The 20,706-nt window shown below is 37.3% G+C and overlaps 1 protein-coding gene across 1 annotated transcript; it reads left to right on the top strand.

The window, feature by feature from the left end:
* Positions 1-9,209: 9,209 nt before the first annotated feature.
* LOC132038212 (uncharacterized) lies at positions 9,210-17,723 on the top strand. Its single transcript, XM_059428917.1, has 2 exons — positions 9,210-10,029; positions 17,365-17,723. The coding sequence occupies exons 1-2, from the start codon at positions 9,210-9,212 to the stop codon at positions 17,721-17,723; spliced, it is 1,179 nt and encodes a 392-aa protein (XP_059284900.1).
* The last annotated feature ends 2,983 nt before the right edge of the window (positions 17,724-20,706 follow it).

The raw sequence follows: 20,706 nt of genomic DNA, 5'->3' as shown, positions 1-20,706 counted from the left end.
CAAGGAGCGTCGAGGGATGCCGTAAGATATTGCAATTACTATTTTTAATGCTTTGGACTTATATGGACCTTTTTCTAATGTGTAATGTTTTTTTTTTTTCATTTCAGTTTTGGTGATTATTTTGTTACGCACCCCTCGATTTTTGAGCTTGCAAGTCTTCTCCATAATGTTCTTTTTTGTCTTTTCACTAATTTAAATCCTAATATAACTCTGTGATTTTGCAGGACAAACCTTGAGAATGGTGAATAACTCGTGGAAGTGGGCTGCTTCAATTAACTCCCGGAATATCTTTTTGAAATTTCAGTACTTCGCCCTGGAGCTCAGCTGTCCAAATCTAGAAAAGCGTAAAACTTCTGTTTTAAGTTGTTTGATTTCTATCAATATGAAACATTTGGTTCATATTGGTAATGCTTTGTGTGCTCTTTGTTTATCGCTTAATCTTCCGGTTTTTGGTGTTTTAATCCGTTGATTTGGCTAAAGTCGCTGTCATTTGTTCTTTCTGTTTTTACTTACAATTTTGCTCTTGCGTTTGTGATCGTTTCACTAGAAAACTATTTTAGTGTTTTTACTTAACAGTGTAAACTTACTGGTTTGGGAAAAATATCACTTTCAAATGTACAGTATTATTTTTCTTGTGTTTTTCTCTTCGTTTATTGCTTAATCTTCTGCTTATCGGTGTTTTAATTCATTGAATAGGCCAAAGTCGTTGTCTTTTGTTCCTTCTGTTTTTACTTATAATTCTGCCCTTGCGTTTGTGATCATTTTACTGGAAAACTAGTTTATCTGAAGTAGAAGTTTGTAGTGGATTTGTAGTTGCAACAGTTGTATGTGATTTTTCGGATAATTTCACCAAATTTGTCGATTTTCTTAAAATGGAATTATGTACTTATTGGTAGTTTTTCTTGTTGATTGGATCTGAATTGAAAGATAGTTTCACATGGAACTTTCACAGTTCTGCTATATCCTTTTTGTGTTGTGAATTTCTTGGTTTTCTTCTGTTGTTCTCTTCGTTTATTGCTAAGCTTATCGGTGTTTTAATCCGTTGATTAGGCTAAAATCATTGTCTTTTGTCCTTCTATTTTTACTTCCAATTTTGCCCTTGCGTTGTGATTGTTGTACTGGAAAATTATTTTATCTGAAGTAGAAATTTGTAGTGGATTGTAGTTGCCACAGTTGTATGTGATTCTTTGCATAATCTCACCAAATTTGTCGATTTGTTTTTGGAATTATGTACCTAATGGTGCAATCTTACTGTTTTGGGAAAAAATATCACTTTCAAATTATTTTCACACATGGTATAACCTTACTTGCCAAATTTTTGGATAGACTTCTTATCGATCCTTTCTATTCTATAAATACGTTGATTTTGTGTTCTCTTCGTTTATCGCTTAATCATCCGGTTTTTGGTGCTTTGAATCCGTTGATTTGGCTAAAGTCGTTGTCTTTTGTTCTTTCTGTTTTTACTTACAATTTTGCCTTGCGTTTGTGATTGTTTCGCTGGAAAACTATTTTATCTGAAGTTAAATTTTGTATTGGATTCGTAGTTGCTACAGTTGTATGCGATTTTTCAGATACTCACCAGTTTTTTTTTTTTTTTTTTTTTTGGAACTATGTGCTTAATGGTGTAAACTTACTGGATTGGGAAAAAATATCACTTTCAAATTGACAGTATTATTTTTCTTGTGTTTTTCTCTTCGGTTCTTGCTTAATCTTCCGCTTATCGGTGTTTTAGTCCATTGAATAGGCTAAAGTCGTTGTCGTTTGTTCCTTCTGTTTTTACTTGCAATTCTGCCCCTTGCGTTTGTGATCATTTTATTGGAAAACTAGTTTATCTGAAGTAGAAGTTTGTAGTGGATTTGTAGTTACAACAGTTGTATGTGATTTTTCGGATAATCTCACCAAATTTGTCGATTTTCTTGAAATGGAATTATGTACTTATTGGTGTAACCTTTACTGGTTTGGGAAAAAAATATCACTTTCAATATTATTGTTTTTCTTGTTGATTGGATCTGAATTGGAAGATATTTTCGCATGGAACTTTCACACTTCTGCTATATTTTAATAACCCAATCATTGATTAAGGGTTATTTGGTCATTCCCGAAAGCATATGTCTTGTTGGGTTTTCATGAGAATTTTGACTAGTTGACTGACTAGGTTTGCTATGGTTATTGCAGATGAGGTGGAGGATGCTAAAAAGGATTGATATTGGTGATGCTCACTCAGAAAACTGGAACTTAATGCCACTAAATACCCTGTTAGCAAAGAGACGGATTGGGTTAATAGAAATGATAACATGAACTAATGCAACTTCTGGGTACATTGCTGCCTGCGTTAAACTTTGATCAGTTAGTTTTTCTGCAATTTTCCTTTTTCAGTTTCCAGAATTTGCAACTGTCTTGTTATTAATCTTCATTTTGCTCAAGGTTGAGTTCTCTTATTATGCAAGTGGTATAGATATGATTTTGACTCGCTGTGTTTTTATGTCATTTCTTTTATTTACTCTTAACATGAGAGGAGGGTAGTTCCTCTGTGGCACAGAGAGAAGAAAGTAGCCACATCCAAAAGCATGCTGGTTCCTCTTGTTATGTTACATCTGTTTTTTTATAATAACCACTTTGGTGTTCTCATTTATTGAAATGCAATGCAGAGCGTTAAACTAGAGAATTAGACTGATCAGATTTTCGTTGGCAAAGACAGAATTTGTACCAACCATCCTAAAGGACCCCATGAATGTGCAAACAAAGCCACAAATATATAGATGTAGAAAACCACTAAAGCTGAAAATCAATGAGGCAAAACTACTGTACTATTATTGCTGCCACTGCTGTCTTTATTTGAGGTAAAGTACCTATATTTATAATCACAAAAAAACTCATCATACAAAGATGATGAGGTGGGAATATACAACCCTCAGGGGGCATAGCAAAAACCTCAGTAATAGCTAAAACTTTACACTTTTCCTATGCCTTCCAAGTGTCTAGCATCTTCCTAGGACACACAAGAACATGTTCCACAGATTTATAGTTGTTTACAGATGATCAATGCTCTCTGCTTCTTGTCCGCAAAGTAAACACCTTGAGCAAATCTGCATGCCTCTTCTCGGTAACACTTCATGAGTTAAACAAACCCTTCTAATCACCAACCATACAAAATAAGAAACTTTAAGAGGGAAATGAAATAATAAAAGATAAAAGACCATGTCATAACAAGCTGAAAAAAAGGAATAGATAAATAAATACTCGAAGTACAAGAAATAACAGATATTAGCAGAGAATCAAGGATAAGAAACTATATGGCAAGGAGGATGTAAGCCCTGGTGGCAGTGGTACTTTGGCGAATCACATGTCGCTCCAATTTCGTTTTTGATTATTAGACGCTTATGACCTCCCCCTCTATGCCTTGCAGTAATGATTCCTCAGAGGAAAACGAGTGGAAAGGAGCAAGCGGAATCTAACAGGAGCACAGAGTTCTCCCGGTCCCGAGAGAACCCGGGATGTTAGCGATTAGTCAGTCCGGGTCCGGCTAGTCTTGCACTTCACTTTAAGACTGGTCCAGTCGCTAGTTCAACTGTCCCTTAGAGACAGGATCGAGAAGTACCATGCATGATTGCCCCCCGTCCTAAATGGAATGACAAAAATAATACTGATCCTACTGGGAAGGAAAATAATACTAGTCCTACCACTAGCCTTCTATCCTAATCCTCATCTCCACACCCTCGTATCTTAGGTCATGTCCTCAGTAAGATGAAGACTTGTCATGTCCTGCCTGATCGCCTGTCCCCAATACTTCTTCGGCCTACCCCTACCTCTCTTCCAACCCTCCATCGACAATCTCTCACATCTCCTCATCGAGGCATCTGGGTCTTTGCGTTGGACATGCCCGAACCATCTCAGTCTCGCCTCTCGCATCTTGTCTGCCACAGAGGCTACTCTATCTTTTCCCGAATAACTTCATTTCTGACCCTATCTCGTCGAGTAAGCCCACACATCCATCTCAACATCCTCATCTCCGCCACTTTCATCTTTTGGACGTGAGAGTTCTTGACTGGTCAACACTCCACTCCATATAACAATGCCGGTCTAACATCTACTCTGTAGAACTTCCCTTTAAGTTCTGGTGGTACCTTCTTATCACACAAGACACCAGATGCGAGCCTCCATCTCAACCACCCTGCTCTAATACGGTGTGTAACATCCTCGTCAATCTCCCCATTATCTTGGATCATGGCCCTAAGGTACTTGAAACTCCCTCTCTTTGGGACGATTTGCGAGTCTAACTTCACTTCCACGTCTGTCTCACTTGTCATCGTGCTGAACTTGCACTCCGCGTATTCTATCTTCGTCCTACTCAACTTGAACCCTTTAAGACTCCAGGATTTGTCTCCAAACCTCCAACCTGGCATTCACCCCGCTCCGCGTCTCATCTATCAAGACAATGTCATCTGCAAATAACATGCACCATGGCATCTCTCCTTGGATGTGACCCGTCAATACATCCGACGCTAAAATCTTGAACAATGAATTTGATTTATTCGTCACAGAGCTTTGATAGCTGCCACAAACAGTAATTATCACACAGTCAAGTAACTTTGATTTTAAACGTCTTGATATTTAATTTATATCTTAGAGTACTTGAAACTTATAGAGAAATGTTTGAATGCTTGCTTGTGAATATTTAAAAATTTATTATGTCACTAATTGTTCCCCATTTAGATCGATTTTGGGATTGATTAAAACAATACAGAATATTCCTCCATAAAATATTCAAGCAACCATTCGAGTTTTTTATATCATTAAGTAAAACACACCTACAATAATAAAAACTCCTTTTTATCCAGTCTTATATGGCAATCTTAAGTGGAAACTCGATGTCGTATAAAAAATGTCCACACACGTGTATATGCTTATAAATTATCTGCCACTGTCTTGTCTACGTGACAGATAGTGATTATGCTGACAACAAATTAGGCAAGTTTCCTAACAGGCCAGTTGATGTCAAATCATATTGACAAATTAATAAGGTTAGTGTTCAATAATTTGATTATTACCACCATTAGGGGAAGTAGTGGTAATATATAAGGGCTCGTTTGGTACGAAAGATAAGATATAATTAATTGTGGAATTAAATTTGGAAAGAGTTTATTCCACGTTTGGTTGGCATAAAATTCCCGAGATTATAGTGTTATTTTTATCCCACATTATGGATAACAATTCCGGAATAACTTTGTTCCCAACCAAACGAGCCCTTAGGATAAAAACTTATCCTATCACGTTTTTATACCAATTCAAGAAATACATGACACATATTATCAATAAATATAGTAATTAACATATATAGTTATATCAATTTACGATTTAACTTTAGTCTATAGTAAATAAGTATGATTTGATGTGCACATATTGTTGCACATAAGTTGTTCTCACTCTCCAATAACAAATGTAGTGGTGTTTATTACTCACTCGTCACTAATCAATCAATATATAATATAAAGTTAGGGATAGACAAGTTGATGTGATACCTCTTTATGACCACCATTTCTATTTATCTTTTTTCTCCTTTTTTTGCCTTTTCTTTCATTTTTGCTATTTTAAAAAGCTAAAGAGTTACTCCTTTTGACTCTCTTAATTATGTTAAATGTGCTACATTTGACTTTCTCTAATTTTTTTTGACCTTTTTCCTCTTATATTCTCTCAAAAATATTTGTTCAAAAATAAAATTACTCTATCAATAAGTTTATAATTGTCCACATTAATTGCTCAATTAAAAGGAAAAGACATTTAAGAATATTAAAACTTATTAATTATCTGAAAGGTAATATGGTGATAATAAACATGATTAAATATTATTCCACTAAAGTTAAGTAGTACAAGAGTCATCTTTAGCAACTAATTCTGGCACCTTTTCGTATTCCAAAATAAATTTACTTAATGATTAATTTAGTATTATTAATATGTAAGACTCAATCTTACTTGTTCCTCCCCAAGCGCAAACCCGCTTTTAACTCTTTCTCTGTTTATTTTTTTCTTCTTTTTTCAGATATGAGCTGATGAAGGAAGAGTTTGCAAATTAATGCATCAAAAACCTAAGAGTTTGCAAATTAATGCATCAAAAACCTAACTTAAAGCTAGGCATAAATAATGTGATATGACACTTCTTTTTGGCCAAGAAACACATTTATCTTTTTTCCCTTTTTGGTTTTTTCTTTTTTTGTCAATAAGTCTAAATATTCTGGTTTATATGATTAATGTCTACATTATTATATCTTGTGTAATAATATGTAATTACACCAAATATTATTCCTATTACGTTACCAGCAATTACAAGAGCCACTTTCTTAATCTCCATAATTGCTCTTAATTACACTTTTTCCCTCTCCATTTCTTATGATTTTAATGTCTATTGAATGTGGTATTCATTTGGATGTGAAGTGTTTTATCTTTGTATAAATACACCAAACAAGATAACATGAGTTGGGCATTCGTACCAATTTTGCAAATTTTCTGTTGCACTTTTGATAGTACTATGTATTTGAGTTTTTTCGCTTTCTGAATTCTTTATCTTTTAGTTTCTTCTTGACATTTTTCGTTTCTTGATTAAAAGTTTTAATCTTGCTGAATTTCTACCACCTTACTGTTTGACTTCTCATGACACATTAGTAATAATGTTGCAAATTTCCTTACTTAGATGAGTTTGAAGAAAAGTTGATTGCTCTTGACATAGTGTCGCGACCCTAATTACCCATCGTGCGGGCACCTACCTTATTAATAGTAGGTAAACCCTTATCCGTTAACCCATTAATCATTAGCCAGTTTCAACTTCTTTAATCTTTTATACTAAAACAATCAATGAGCATGTAAATGAATATATAGTCTACCAAGTCATAATTAATAAATGATACAAGTGCGGAAATCTAACTATTACAACCCCAAAATCTGAAAGTTATCGTACAAGGATTCTAGCTAACAATGTCTAAAGATTGAAGTATATCTCAAATATGATAACACTTAATGTCTGGAATAAAAGTAGACATTTGGAAAGAGAGATCTTCAGGTGGCATGGCATGGATAGAAGCTCACCCTCGGACCTGATCGAGCGAAATAGCTTCAAGCTAGAGATGTAATCAGGATGAAATCGCTGGAACACAATCTACACTCAAATAGGGTGCAGCAAGGTAGTATCAGTACAAACACTATGTACTGGTAAGCATCATAGGCCGACTAAGATTAGTTCACGTATATAAGCATAAAATCAATAGTGTAAACAGATAGGCACTTAATACTCAAATCCAGGTCACAGAATGTCGCATAGCAGAGTCACAATCTAAGATGGAGCTTCTAACCCACGAGTCTGTCAAGTTTCAGTAATCTCACCTGATAATCACAAGCCCAAGTTCCTTCCCTAGATAGAGTCACTAATCCATGATTTAACTCAGTCAATGATCATATCAATACCACAACAGCCGTTTCAGCAAACATACCAAAATCAGAAACAACGAGCCATATAATAATGTAGAATAAAACATAATGATGTGCAATGCAAAATATGATGACGTGCAATGCAATGACCTGGCCAAATACACACTGTACACATATGATACTAATGTCATAACTCAGTAGTCATGAACTGCAGGGGACCCATGGTGTCCATGTACCACTCGTTTCGGAATACTCCTCTGACCCGAGCTATAAATCCTTCGCCCCGGAAAGAACCTCGGTCACGGATCCACATCATGTATCACCCGTTTCGGAAAACTCCTTGGACCCAAGTCACTTATTTCCCTCCACCCGAAATTTACCTTGGACTCGAGCTTATACACCCTCCATTCCGGAAAGAGCCTCGGACCCGGAGCCACTCGATTATACAAGAAATGTTGTTACATCCCTCTTAATGAGCAACTATCAAGTAGTATATTATTTTCATCAAGAAGACGATATTAGCTTCTCACCACAATTGTCATCAATTTGTATCACAAGTTCATCAAGAAGATTATATCAACTTCTGCACAATTTCTCATCACAATGTATGTCTCAAGTATTTCAGTTCATTAGTATGTATAGACTATGAATAATCAACAATATCAATGTCAAACACAAGGCATCATACCACAAGTCTTCCAAACCATTTCCATTATGCATGAGTGTATGAATGCATAAATAAATGTAAACGTGGTAAATCAATACAAGCCAATAAAGCAACAATGAAGGTACACGTCACAAAGCCACAAGTCATATCAAGACTTGGATCAACTCAGTCATGAAATGAATCATACAATCATCTCAACCAACATAATAGTCTGTGTCCCTCTTCACTTCCACATGTAGCAAGTACACCTCACAACTAAGTCTCGTATCACCAAGAAGCTCTACTTTTCTATATATTATCATCAACAACAATCATACATCAAGTTTTCATCTACGTACTGTCATAAGTTTATATCACAATTCAAGCCTAAGCTCATTATCTTTCCTTTCTCTGATAATATATGTTGCAATAAGAGAGAACTGGGTACAACACGACAATTTAGGCAATAAGTCTAATCATAATAATAGGGCAACAAGCCACGATCAATAATAGCCAACTGAATAGAAATCCATCCTGAATCGCCACCGTATGAATACAACTACGCCTCATGTTTCAAAGACATAAAGTAACGGCGATAAGCCCACAAAATTAGAAGTTATACCAACCTAGCTAATATCCAACCAAAACACCATGTCCGAAGACCTAATCATGCTTTCTCCCGTCAATTCTATACAATACATACGTTTCGCTAATCAAAGTCTAACTAAAGTAAGCCATAACCTACCTGGAATACAGAACAGGAGCCACGAACTACTCCACATGAGCCTTCTATTTCTGAAGCGCCTCATAACGGTCAAAGTCTAACGATATGATGCTAAGTAAGAAACAATCCATGTATTCAAACAAAAATGACAATTTGGGGAAGAAGACCCACTTACTTCTACCCTCTTCAATGGATAAAACCATCCTTTAATGGTGAATTTGTCATAATTTCTATCTCTACAATCATTAACCTTCAATTCAAGGGTTTCTAATCAATTTTACCCTTTCCAACAGATTTAGAACAAAGATTCCATTTTTATTAGTGATGGATTTGGAGATAATAAGGAAGAAGAAGAAGAAGAGGGCCGTGGATGACCGACCGAGGATTAGGTGGGGGAGTTTGACTCCGGCTAGTGCCCTAGAGATGGGGGAGAAGTTGATGGCTATGGTAGCGTGGGATAGTAAGGGGGATGTGAGCAGTATGTGGGATAGGACAGCCAGTTCCATTAGGAAAGCAGCTAGAGAGGTATTGGGGGTCTCACGAGGCCGCCGTGGTGAGCACCGAGGGGATTGGTGGTGGAATGGAGAAGTCCAAGGGAAGGTAGAAACAAAAAAGCATGCATACGTGAAGTTGGTAGATAGCAAGGATGATGAAGAGAAGCGGACGAACAGGGAAAAGTATAAGATGGCAAGAAAGGAGGCGAAGTTGGCAGTTTCGGCGGCTAAAACGGCAGCCTTTGAATGCCTTTATGTAGAACTAGAGGACAGAGGTGGGGATAAGAAGATATTTAAGCTCGCCAAGGCGAGAGAGAGGAAGTCACGTGACTTGGATCAAGTGAAGTACATCAAGGACGAGGATGGCCAAATGTTGGTACAGGAAACTCGCATTAGACAGAGATGGCAGTCATACTTTCATGAACTCTTGAACGAAAGAGGAGACAGAGACATTGTGTTGGGAGACTTGGAGCACTCTGATAGGCATCGCGACTTTGGTTATTATAGGAGTATTAAGGTCAAGGAGGTGAAGGGAGCTGTTCGTAGGATGCGCAGGGGAAGAGCGACCGGACCTGACGAGATTCCTGGGGAATTCTGGAAGAATGCAGGCAAGGTAGGCTTGGAGTGGCTGACTGGGTTGTTTAATGTCATTTTCAAGACAACAAAGATGCCAGAAGAATGGAGGTGGAGTACAATGATTCCCGTGTACAAGAACAAAGGAGATATTCAAAGCTGCAACAACTATAGAGGTATCAAGCTGCTAAGTCACACTATGAAAGTGTGGGAAAGGGTGGTGGAAATGAGGGTGAGAAGAGGTGTGTCTATTTCAGAGAACCAGTTTGGATTCATGCCGGGGCGCAAGACTACAGAAGCCATTCATATTGTAAGGAGATTGGTGGAGCAGTATAGGGAGCGGAAGAGGGACTTGCACGTGGTATTCATTGACCTAGAAAAGGCCTACGATAAAGTGCCAAGAGAGGTCCTATGGAGATGCACGAGTCTAAAGGTGTACCTGCGGTGTACATTAGAGCGATAAAGGATATATATGATGGAGCTAAGACCAGGGTAAGGACGGTAGAAGGAGACTCGGAGCACTTTCCTATTCTGATGGGGTTGCATCAGGGGTCAGCTCTTAGCCCATTTTTATTCGCCTTGGTGATGGATGAATTGAAGCGACAAATACAAGGTGAGGTGCCTTGGTGTATGTTGTTCGCGGATGACGTAGTCCTAATTGACGAGACTCGCAACGGAGTTATCGATAAGCTAGAGGGCTGGAGACAGACATTGGAGTCTAAAAGATTTAAATTGAGTAGGACCAAGACAGAATACTTGGAGTACAGGTTCAGTAGCATACCGCGTGAGGCTGACGAGGAAGTGAGGCTAGGTACCCAGGACATCCAGAAGAAAGGAAGTTTCAAGTATCTTGGGTCTATTATACAGGGAGATGGGGATATCGACAATGATGTTTCACATCGTATTGGTGCAGGGTGGATGAAATGGAGGCTAGCCTCCGGAGGGCTGGAGACAGACATTGGAGTCTAAAGGATTTAAATTGAGTAGGACCAAGATAGAATACTTGGAGTGCAGGTTCAGTGGCGTACCGCATGAGGCTAGCGAGGAAGTGAGGCTCGGTACCCAGGCCATCCAAAAGAAAGAAAGTTTCAAGTATCTTGGGTCTATTATACAGGGAGATGGGGATATCGACGACGATGTTTCACATCGTATTGGTGCAGGGTGAATGAAATGGAGGCTAGCCTCCGGAGTGCTGTGTGATAAAAAAGTGCCACCAAAACTTAAAGGCAAGTTCTACAAAGTGGTGGTTAGGCCGACCTTATTGTACGGAGCGGAGTGTTGGCCAGTCAAGAGATGTCATGTTCAAAAGATGAAAGTTGCAAAAATGCGAATGCTCCGGTAGATGTGTGGGCACACTACGAGGGATAGAATTAGGAATGAAGATATCCGAGACAAGGTGGGAGTGGCATCGATGGAGGACAAGATGCGAGAAGCGAGGTTGAGATGTTTTGGGCATGTGAAGAGGAGAGACACAGATGCTCCAGTGCAGAGGTGTGAGAGGTTGGCTTTGGACGGTTTCAGAAGAGGTAAAGGGAGGCCGAAGAAGTATTGGGGAGAGGTGATTAGACAGGATATGGCACAGTTCCAGCTCACTGAGGACACGACCTTAGATAGGAGGCTGTGGAGGACTCAAATTAGGATAGAAGGCTAGGTGGCTTATCCTTTTCACCATAGGAGTTGAAGTTTTGCTCATTTGTTTATTGCCATTTGATTTCTGCATTTAACTGCTGCTTATACTTGTTGGGCCGTGTACTTTGTTTATCCTATTTATCTATAGTAGTTAATGCTCCTTTCTTTCCGGACTTTCTTTCATGACTTTCTCGGTCTTGTTATTTCTTGTTTTCATCTTGTTTTCGGTATGCTTGGCCCTATCTGACCTTTTGTCTTGTTTTCCTTGTTTTCCTCTCTTGAGCCGAGGGTCTTTCGGAAACAACCGCCCTACCTTTTCGAGGTGCGAGTTAGGTCTGCGTACACTCTACCCTCCCCATACCCCACATGGTGGGATTATACTGGACTTTTTGTTGTTGTTGTTGTATTCCATTTTTATTAGAACCCTAAGTCTCAACATGCAATTTCAACCATAAGAAATCAAATTCCTTTCCTAGAAAGTGATAATATATACTCCTAGATGATTAATCAATAATAAAATAAACAACCCACCAATTATTTAAGGGTTTACTATTCTAGGATTTTCACCCACCATTGATGGACCTCTTAGAATAATCATGGAGCTTGAAGAAGAAGGGAAAAGGATTAAATAAAAATCCCTCCAAGATGCTTTCATCAATGAATGGGATGAATTTTGCCTCTTTCTCTCTTGAAAACTGACTTTGGGGTCTTAGGGTGAATGGTTCAAAGTTGGGATATAAAAATAGAGGTTTCTGGCCCCGCTGGCAGCTGTGGCGGTCTCCAGACCGCTGCAGTGGTCCCGCTATAGCAACCAAGAACTATAGTGGCCTCTTGGTCGCTATAGCGGTTTTGTTGGACAGGTCTGCACTAAAATGGTCATAACTCCCCCATCTGGAGGCCAAATGCGTCGATTCTTTTTCCTATAGCTTTGTAATTTTGATATGGATCTAATGATTTAGATCTCACTCAAAACAAAGGTCAGATGATCAATATGGAGCCATTTTTATCCACAAACCTCCGGTGAAAACATCGAATACGAGCGCGACAAAACCCAAACGCATCTGAAACTCTTTGGAACCTCACCAAAACTTGTGGACAAGTTAAAAATAATCATAATAACATGTTGGAACTTCCAAGTCATTGACACGGGGCCATCCTTACCCGGCTTTGACCGTGGTCAACTCTAACTCGTCAACTTAACTAGTTTCCCCATCAATGACTCAATTACATTCGAACCTTGCGGAAACCAACCCAATGATTTCATTAAGTCATAGATTATACTAACGGGACTTGGGGAAAGGGTCAACAAGGTTAAATGGGTCAAAACACTATAGCAACTAAATGGGTAGTTACACATAGTAGCATATTAGGAATGGCTATTAATGGCACATAAGGTAAATTGTAGCTTTATTTTTTATTTATTTTTATTATTTGAAACATTATTCTTTTGCCAGGGTACAAGGAGTCTCTGATTATGCAAAATGATGTGAGTTATTTAATTTGACAGTTTGTTCTTTTAATTCATTAGGGAGCCGTTTGGACATGATTTCATAAGACGAAATCATATTTGGACAGAAAATTTGGATTTCTTAAGTTGTAGTTTTTTTTTTATAAACTTGAAGACCCCACAAGTTGTGAAAACTATCAAATTTTTTCCAATTCTTATAAGCTATTTTAAATGGAATGTGTCAAGTACCTTTTAAAATACGTTTATAAACGGTTCCAAATTGAACTTAGCATAATTAAGTCGAAAGAAGGATTATTATTCATTTTATTAAAAGATGGGGAAAATGTTAAAGTTAGTAAAGATATGAAAAGGATGAGAAAGTAATCTACATATCTATCTATATAAAGCAAAGAAAAATAATGCTGACACGGCACCTCTCTAAAGTCGGGATTCATATTTTGTTTGACATTCTTTCCTTATTTTCTATGTAAACAGATCAGTAGAATAAGGCATATACCTTATTTATCTTCTCTCATTATTACTACTAATTAATTCCTTTCCTTTAAACGTTTACTAGTTTATTCAATACCATTTAATTATTCATAACCGATTACTCATTTGTTACAAGTTCTTGCGCCTCTTCGTTTGTCTATATGTAATCCTCCTTTTTCTTATAGGAGTAGTTTCTTACTAGTGAATTAGTAAGTGCGGTCGTGAAAATTTTGTTTAATTACACAAAATACATAAATTTGGAATTATTTTGGACTACAACTTCTGGTGGTAGGGATGGGCGAACGCTGGGGTCGGGGTGGGGTGGGTGAGTGTGTGTGGGGGTATGTGAGTCTATATCCATTCCATTCTTTGTACTATCAATTCTATTTTATTCGACACTATTTTTGTTAGATTGAATATGAGTCATAAGACACTATTTATATTCAAATTCAGAGAATCAAGTAATTCTTTCTTCGACTATGGTTATTTCTCAAACATTTTAAAATATTTTACTGATAAATTACAATTTATGGTATTTTTATTTATATTTAAACATGTGAATGTATTTCATGAAATAAAATAAAATCAATGTCAAGTCTACATTCTTTCTATAGTCTATATATAATAAAAAAGGGTTTCAACATGTCAGCTTAATGTCAAAAGATCCACAATTAAGGGCAATTAAGTCATTTTATATTATTAGCTACGTGGGGTCTTTTTCTACGCTTCAATTCTGCCCTCTTCTAGCTCTCCTCCAAATCGCCATTCACAAACAGAAGATTGTCATGAGTTTCTGGTGTGTTCACGAAAATTTAGCATATTTTCACGGTAATCCCTTTTCACCTTTTCGGTTAATCTTAATGTGACATTGTAGTAATTTAAATTTAATTGGATTTAAATCTGTAAATTAATTTGGACTATATTACATTTAAGAAAATAGTTCAAATAATGTGACTAATATGATTGGATTAATCATCTAATCTTAAACATATTGGGCTAGTCCATTTGATTGGGCTCCAAATGATGAGTTCATTTTAATAGCCCAAGCTCCATGCCCATCTTGAACCAGGCCCATGCCACGTGTCAAATGAGATGGCAATCCAAGTTAAATTAATGGGCCAATGAAACCATGCCAAGTGTACAGATGATATGCTGCGCCAATCAAAATGGAGTTAGTCATCGGATGAATGTGATTGGTCAGTTTAGACCGATCAATCAAATCACAAGGCTACACCTTCCCTAAAAAACTATAAATAGGGGTCCTCATAACTTACAAAGGAGGAGGAATTAAGAACAAGAAGTAAGAAGAGAGCTTGTGGATCAAAATCCGCATATTTCTTTACAAACTACAAGTTCAAGCAATCAAGTTCAAGACTAAGAACAAAAACAAATATCAAGGTGTTCAAGATCAAGCTACTTGTTCTGGGAAAATACCAAATCTAAATTCAAAGACGAAGATTCAAGATCAAGCTACTCAGGCCCTTGAATCTAAATCAAATTCAAGTTCAACATAGTCTACATTATTGTTGGAGAATTAGAGGATTATATAGCGATTGTAACACTCAACATACTTGAAATCAAACACTACATTTTGTTACTCAATTTTCCTGTCTTGATTACTTATTTTTCTAAGACTCAAAATTTGTGTTACAAATTTTGGTACGCCCACTGGGACTATCTCTACCTCTCATCTCTTCACATTAATCACAAAATCTCAAGAACGTTGAAATGACATCCAAGAAGATAAGCTCCAAGTCTACTACTGTTGTAACACCCCCTACCTTTAAACTAGGCTATATTCATGATTTGAGACTTAGAAGACCAAATAAGAAGTGTGGAAAAATAAATTCGTCACAGATCAGCAAAATCCCATTTGCACGACAAGTTATACAGACAGTATATTATTATACAGACAATATAAGTAGTTCGTGTTACACAAGAGGAGAAATTTCAGTTCCTGCCAAAGTTCTAAAACTTTATACGGACTGTACTTGTGCTCATATAATATTATACAGACCATATATTCAATCCGTGAAACTCAACTGGAAAATTCCAGTTTCTGGGATTTTGATCATGATCAAATACAGCCAAGTTATACGGACCGTATAACTTTGTAAGGACCGTATAAGTTGATTGAATAATTTCTCGATGCAGTTAAGTATAAATACGTCATGTTCAGTTCTTATTCCACTTTTCACATTCTCCAAGCCCTAGAACAAACGTATTCTTCTCCCAACAATCCAAAGCATCAAGGTAAGTCAATCCAAGCCCTTCCAATTCTAACATGTGTTCCTATAATCTAACAATGAAATCATTGTTCTTAACATAGAGTTTTCAAGAAAACCCATTTAAAGGACTCAAGACTCAAACCTTGGAATTCTTCTTCCAAGTTCAGATTTTTATTTCAAGTTTGGAGCATTTACCAGGTATGTAGAGTTTCTATCTATGTGTGGGAACATCATTGTTCTTCTCCACGCCCTTATTCCATGATTATACGCAAGTTCTCCAAAAACTAGGGTTTTAGCCATGTTGAAAATAACCCTAGGTCCATGTACTATATTGTATTAAACTTTGTGATATAATCTCATTGTTGTGTTCTTGATATTTCATTATGATTATTGAGAATCTATTCGTAATCCATGAAAACCCATATCTCGTATTCCACGGGTTCTTGCATGCATGTTTTTAAATAAAAATGCTTATTTCACGAATATCCTACATGTCTACAAGTTTTCATGCAAATGTATTATATAATTATCTTCATGCCATGATTCAAGATACAAACATGCTAAATACAAGTTATTCTATGAAACCATGTTTACAAGTTATTTCGTGAAGTCATGATTACAAGTTATTTACAAGTTATTTCACGAAAAACACGGGCTTCTTAGATAACTATATCATGTTCATGTTTTTAGGAGTTGCACAAGTTACCAAGAAGGCTCAGATAGCCTGAAACTATGTAGCCACCGTAGGACAAGTATCGCTCCGCCCAGTTAGGACGATTCCTTAATTTTACACTGAATGGATCCATTAGGCGCGTTCCACCTTATATCCTGGAAAGTTATGGGGGCTCTGCTAGTTCGGCGAGGTACTAGACTCCACGTTCCCACGTGGTGATATCATGTTGTCGGTTTATGCAATGCTCTCTCTACTTAATATGTTTTACTCATATTATATATATATATATATATATATATATATATATATATATATATATATATATATATACATACATACATATATATATTATATATATATATTATAAATATATATATGTATGTATGTACGTATTCATGCTCATATTCATGTCCAGGTTTTCAGTTTCACTTTTTATCATGTTATTCCATGTCCTATGTTATTTCTTTCATTTGCTTTACATACCAGTACATTCAATGTGGTGACGTCCTCTTTTATTGCCCGAGGGCTTGCATTTCACGATGCAGGTACTGATTTACAGGATAACACATCTGCTTAGTAGGACTTTGCACTTATCAGCTTTTGGGTGAGCCCCATCTTCTTCGGGGTTTAGTCAGTTATCTTTATGTTATTAGCTATGCATTTACGGGTATGCTGGGGGACTTGTCCCAGCGAGTATGTTTTCATGTTCAGACTTATGTTAGAGGTTTCATAGACTAGACAAGTCAGTTATGTTATGTCAGACTTTCGGAGTCGTATAGCCATTTTTGGCTCATTCATGTTATTTCCGCACTCATGTTTAAACAAGTATTTTTATTAAGTATCATGACTTGTTACGTTTTATAAAGGCTCATCATGCATTCACGTTATATTCTGCTCATGTTATGTCTCATGATGATTCAACAAGCCATGTGGTTCGCTCGGTCACATGCAGTAAGGCACCGAGTGCCGTGTTTCGCCCAAGCCATGATTCGGGAGGTGACAACTGTTAAGGCTAATGATTTTAAGTTTTCTACTGAGGTAGAGAACATACTGGATACTACTATGGGAAGTTTGGGACCCATCACCAGGAAGAAAGCAAACTTACTCGGACAACAAGCATCTCAAGTGTCGTCTGTATCAGTTCCCATCTTTGAACTTCAATCCTCAAAGGGGGCAAGAGTCTTCCCGAATGAATTGGAAGAAGGAGAGAATATCGCTAACATCATTGAAAAGACATTGGCTTTTCTTAGCCCAATTCAAACTAAGAATCTCATCATTCAAGATAGTGAAGATGCGTTGGTCATCATATCTGACCTAATCACTCCACGCAATCTTTTCAGCTCAAATTTCAGTTTGAGGGAAAATCCATGTTATGCTCTATCATCTGCAACAGCCATCTAAGCAACGATGACTTATACCTCAACTGTTGAAGAACAATTTGCGAGCTTGACAAAGGCAATTGGGTGACTTGATGAATTATGTGCAAGACCAAGATAATCGTATTGTCAAGTTGACAAACAGATTTGACAGCGTGATGGAGAGGATTTGAGTCATGCACCTGGAAAGCTTCCTATGGTACAAGAAAAAGAAGATCTTTCCACGAAGCAGGTACATGTTGCTGAAGAGCTACAAGTATCCTCTGAAGGATTAATTCCTATTATGGGAACTATTAAGACAAGTATGAGGTTTCTGCCAATTCTTCTATTGCATACGCTAAGCCATACACTTCAAAGATCAATGGGATAAAAATGCTTGTAGGTTATCAACCTCCAAAATTTCAAAAATTTTATGGTAAAGAAAATCCGAAGCAACATGTTTAGTCGAAACTTGCAATAATACTGGAACTGTCATGCCCCGAACCATGGCCTCGGCGTAACACGGCACTCGGTGCCTATCTGCATATGACCGAGCGAACCAACTGGCTGGCTGGATCAACATGTGGTATACTGGTATCTAAGTATGATAAACACATGCTAATTGAGTTAGCATAACTTATTGAAATATATATCTGTGCGGAAGAAATACTAAAAGTCTGTGATACTGAATAAGTGGTAGCCAAAAGGGCTAACTCAATAATCCAACAAAATACTAAAATATCTGACTGACTGTAATCTATGAAGCCTCTACTGGATAAGGAAATACTGACTGACTACCGGGACAAGGCCCCGGGCATACCTTAATACTGTCTGCTAACTGACTGAATATAAAGATAAAGATAGGGCCTCAGAGAACTGAGGCTCACCACTGACTAGCTGAATCTGAAAGCCTCCTAATGAGCTGTGTCTGCACTCTATATATCGGTATCTACATCATGAGATGCAGGCCCCGAGCAATGGGATATCAGTACACTGGAATTATACTGGTTTGTAAAGCAACTGAATGAAATAATAAGCTGAACTGAAATGGAACTGAAATGCTGATAACTGGACTGAAGCAGAGAATGAGGATATGGATACTCCCTGCCCTGAATAACGAATAACCTACTTACTGTCTGTGACCTTAGGTGCAATAATAATAATAATATGCATGCAAAATCTGTGGCATGATGCCTAAGTATACGTATACATAATCTGTGACCTTAGGTCCATATCTGTGGGCCTGATGCCTAATACAGGTATTCAATAACAAGCACTGAGAATGAGATATGACTGATAACATGATACTAATTACTGATTTTGAAGATGAAACTGGTAACTGTTCATAATAAATCTAAGTATTCATACTGAGACTCATAAGATACAATTCACAAGTCTATATTGATTACGTACTGAGTTAATGATATTTAAATTAATCACCATGAACGAATTCTGAAACTATAAGCTTAGAAGGTAATAGTTCTACAACTATTCAAGAAACTAGAGCTAAACTGTACTCTGAGTCAATTTACTGATAAGTCTGAAGAATGAGGCGTAGGGAGAATCATGAACATTCCCTAACGTAGATAGTTAGCCTCACATACCTGTAGTTGCTCCAATCCAACGAACTAAACTGCTTTTCTGACGTTGAACACCAATACTCTAGCTTTGAATCACTTGGGAAGGATTTACCTTGGAAATCCTATGTTTTGGTTGAAGAATCATGTTACTAATCATGAATAATTGTTGGAATTACTTAGGAACCATTAGAGCGATCTTACCTTGATATGGGAGGAAGAGGAGAGGAGGAAAATGGCTGCTTAGGGCTTTAGAACGAAGTTGTAATGTCTAATAACTGAAATTTCGAGTTAAGTGTTGAATTTATAGCATGGGGCTTTTTGGATCCCCAGGCTCGCCGAGCGCAGTCTATGGCTTGCCCATACCTCACTTTGAGCTCGCCCCTTTGTCCATTTTACACTTAGATGATTTTCTTGATTTTTTCCCACTTTTGGACCCCTACCTCGCTGAGCGCAGTTGTTACGCTTCGGAAATTTTTTCGTAAGTAGAACGATGAAGAGCTTGATATATGACGTGTTGTTAAGTCGGGAATGGCCAATCATGAATTTTTTTTTGGAAAATAATAAAGTTGTGAAAATTGCAGCCCAGTGGTCGTATATGGCACTACACGGCCCGTAAAGTGATTTACGGACCGTATAGTGCGATCGTCCTCCAAGCAGTCAAAAATCTCAAGTTTCGTAAGTGTTGAAATGGTTAAATACGACCCGGTATACGGCCCGTGAACCGGAGGACGGACCGTAAACCAGGTCGTAAAGTGCCATGTCCTTCAGCCAAAACTTTTACGTTTTCCTTATGCTTAAATACGGCCATGGAGGACGGACCGTAAATCAGAATACGGTCCGTATATAGTGGTTTACGACCACTGTTCATCCCGACAACAATTCATTAAAGATCAGATTTTGGGGATTTTTAAAAGGGACTTAAGCTCATTTCATTTCATTTTCATCAAGACACTTCAAGAGACCTCTAGAACATTCCAAACATTTCATCCATGGGAAAACCATAGAAATCAAAGATCAACAACAAGAAATCAAGAGAATCAAATGAAGGAAACCCATTAAAAGTCATCCAAGTCAAGAAATCCAAAGAGAGATAAAAATAGGGTTCTGGTGCTAAGGGTGAATCACCACTTCAAGCTTATTTCTTCATCATCTAAGGTAAGTTTCATGACCTTTACATGCTATTGGAAGTATTTATAAGTTTAGATTCATGGATTGTAGAAGTGCATAGCAAATGGGTCATCAATGGATGAATAATGTCATTTTGAAATAGTAGATGGATTGAATCATGGAAATGAATATGTTGATGATATAAATGTGTTATAAATGACTTATAGAACATGAAATGAGTGTTGGTTATGGAAGAATACGATGATGGATTTTTAGTCATAATTATGGGAACTAGAAGTGAATTATGAAATACGAATCATATGAATGAATGACCATTGTTGT

Source organism: Lycium ferocissimum, chromosome 11 (assembly GCF_029784015.1).
Source record: "Lycium ferocissimum isolate CSIRO_LF1 chromosome 11, AGI_CSIRO_Lferr_CH_V1, whole genome shotgun sequence".
Classification (NCBI taxonomy): Eukaryota; Viridiplantae; Streptophyta; class Magnoliopsida; order Solanales; family Solanaceae; genus Lycium; species Lycium ferocissimum.
The sequence above is the reverse complement of the archived record's forward strand: the minus strand, read 5'-3'. Positions and strand labels throughout refer to the sequence as shown.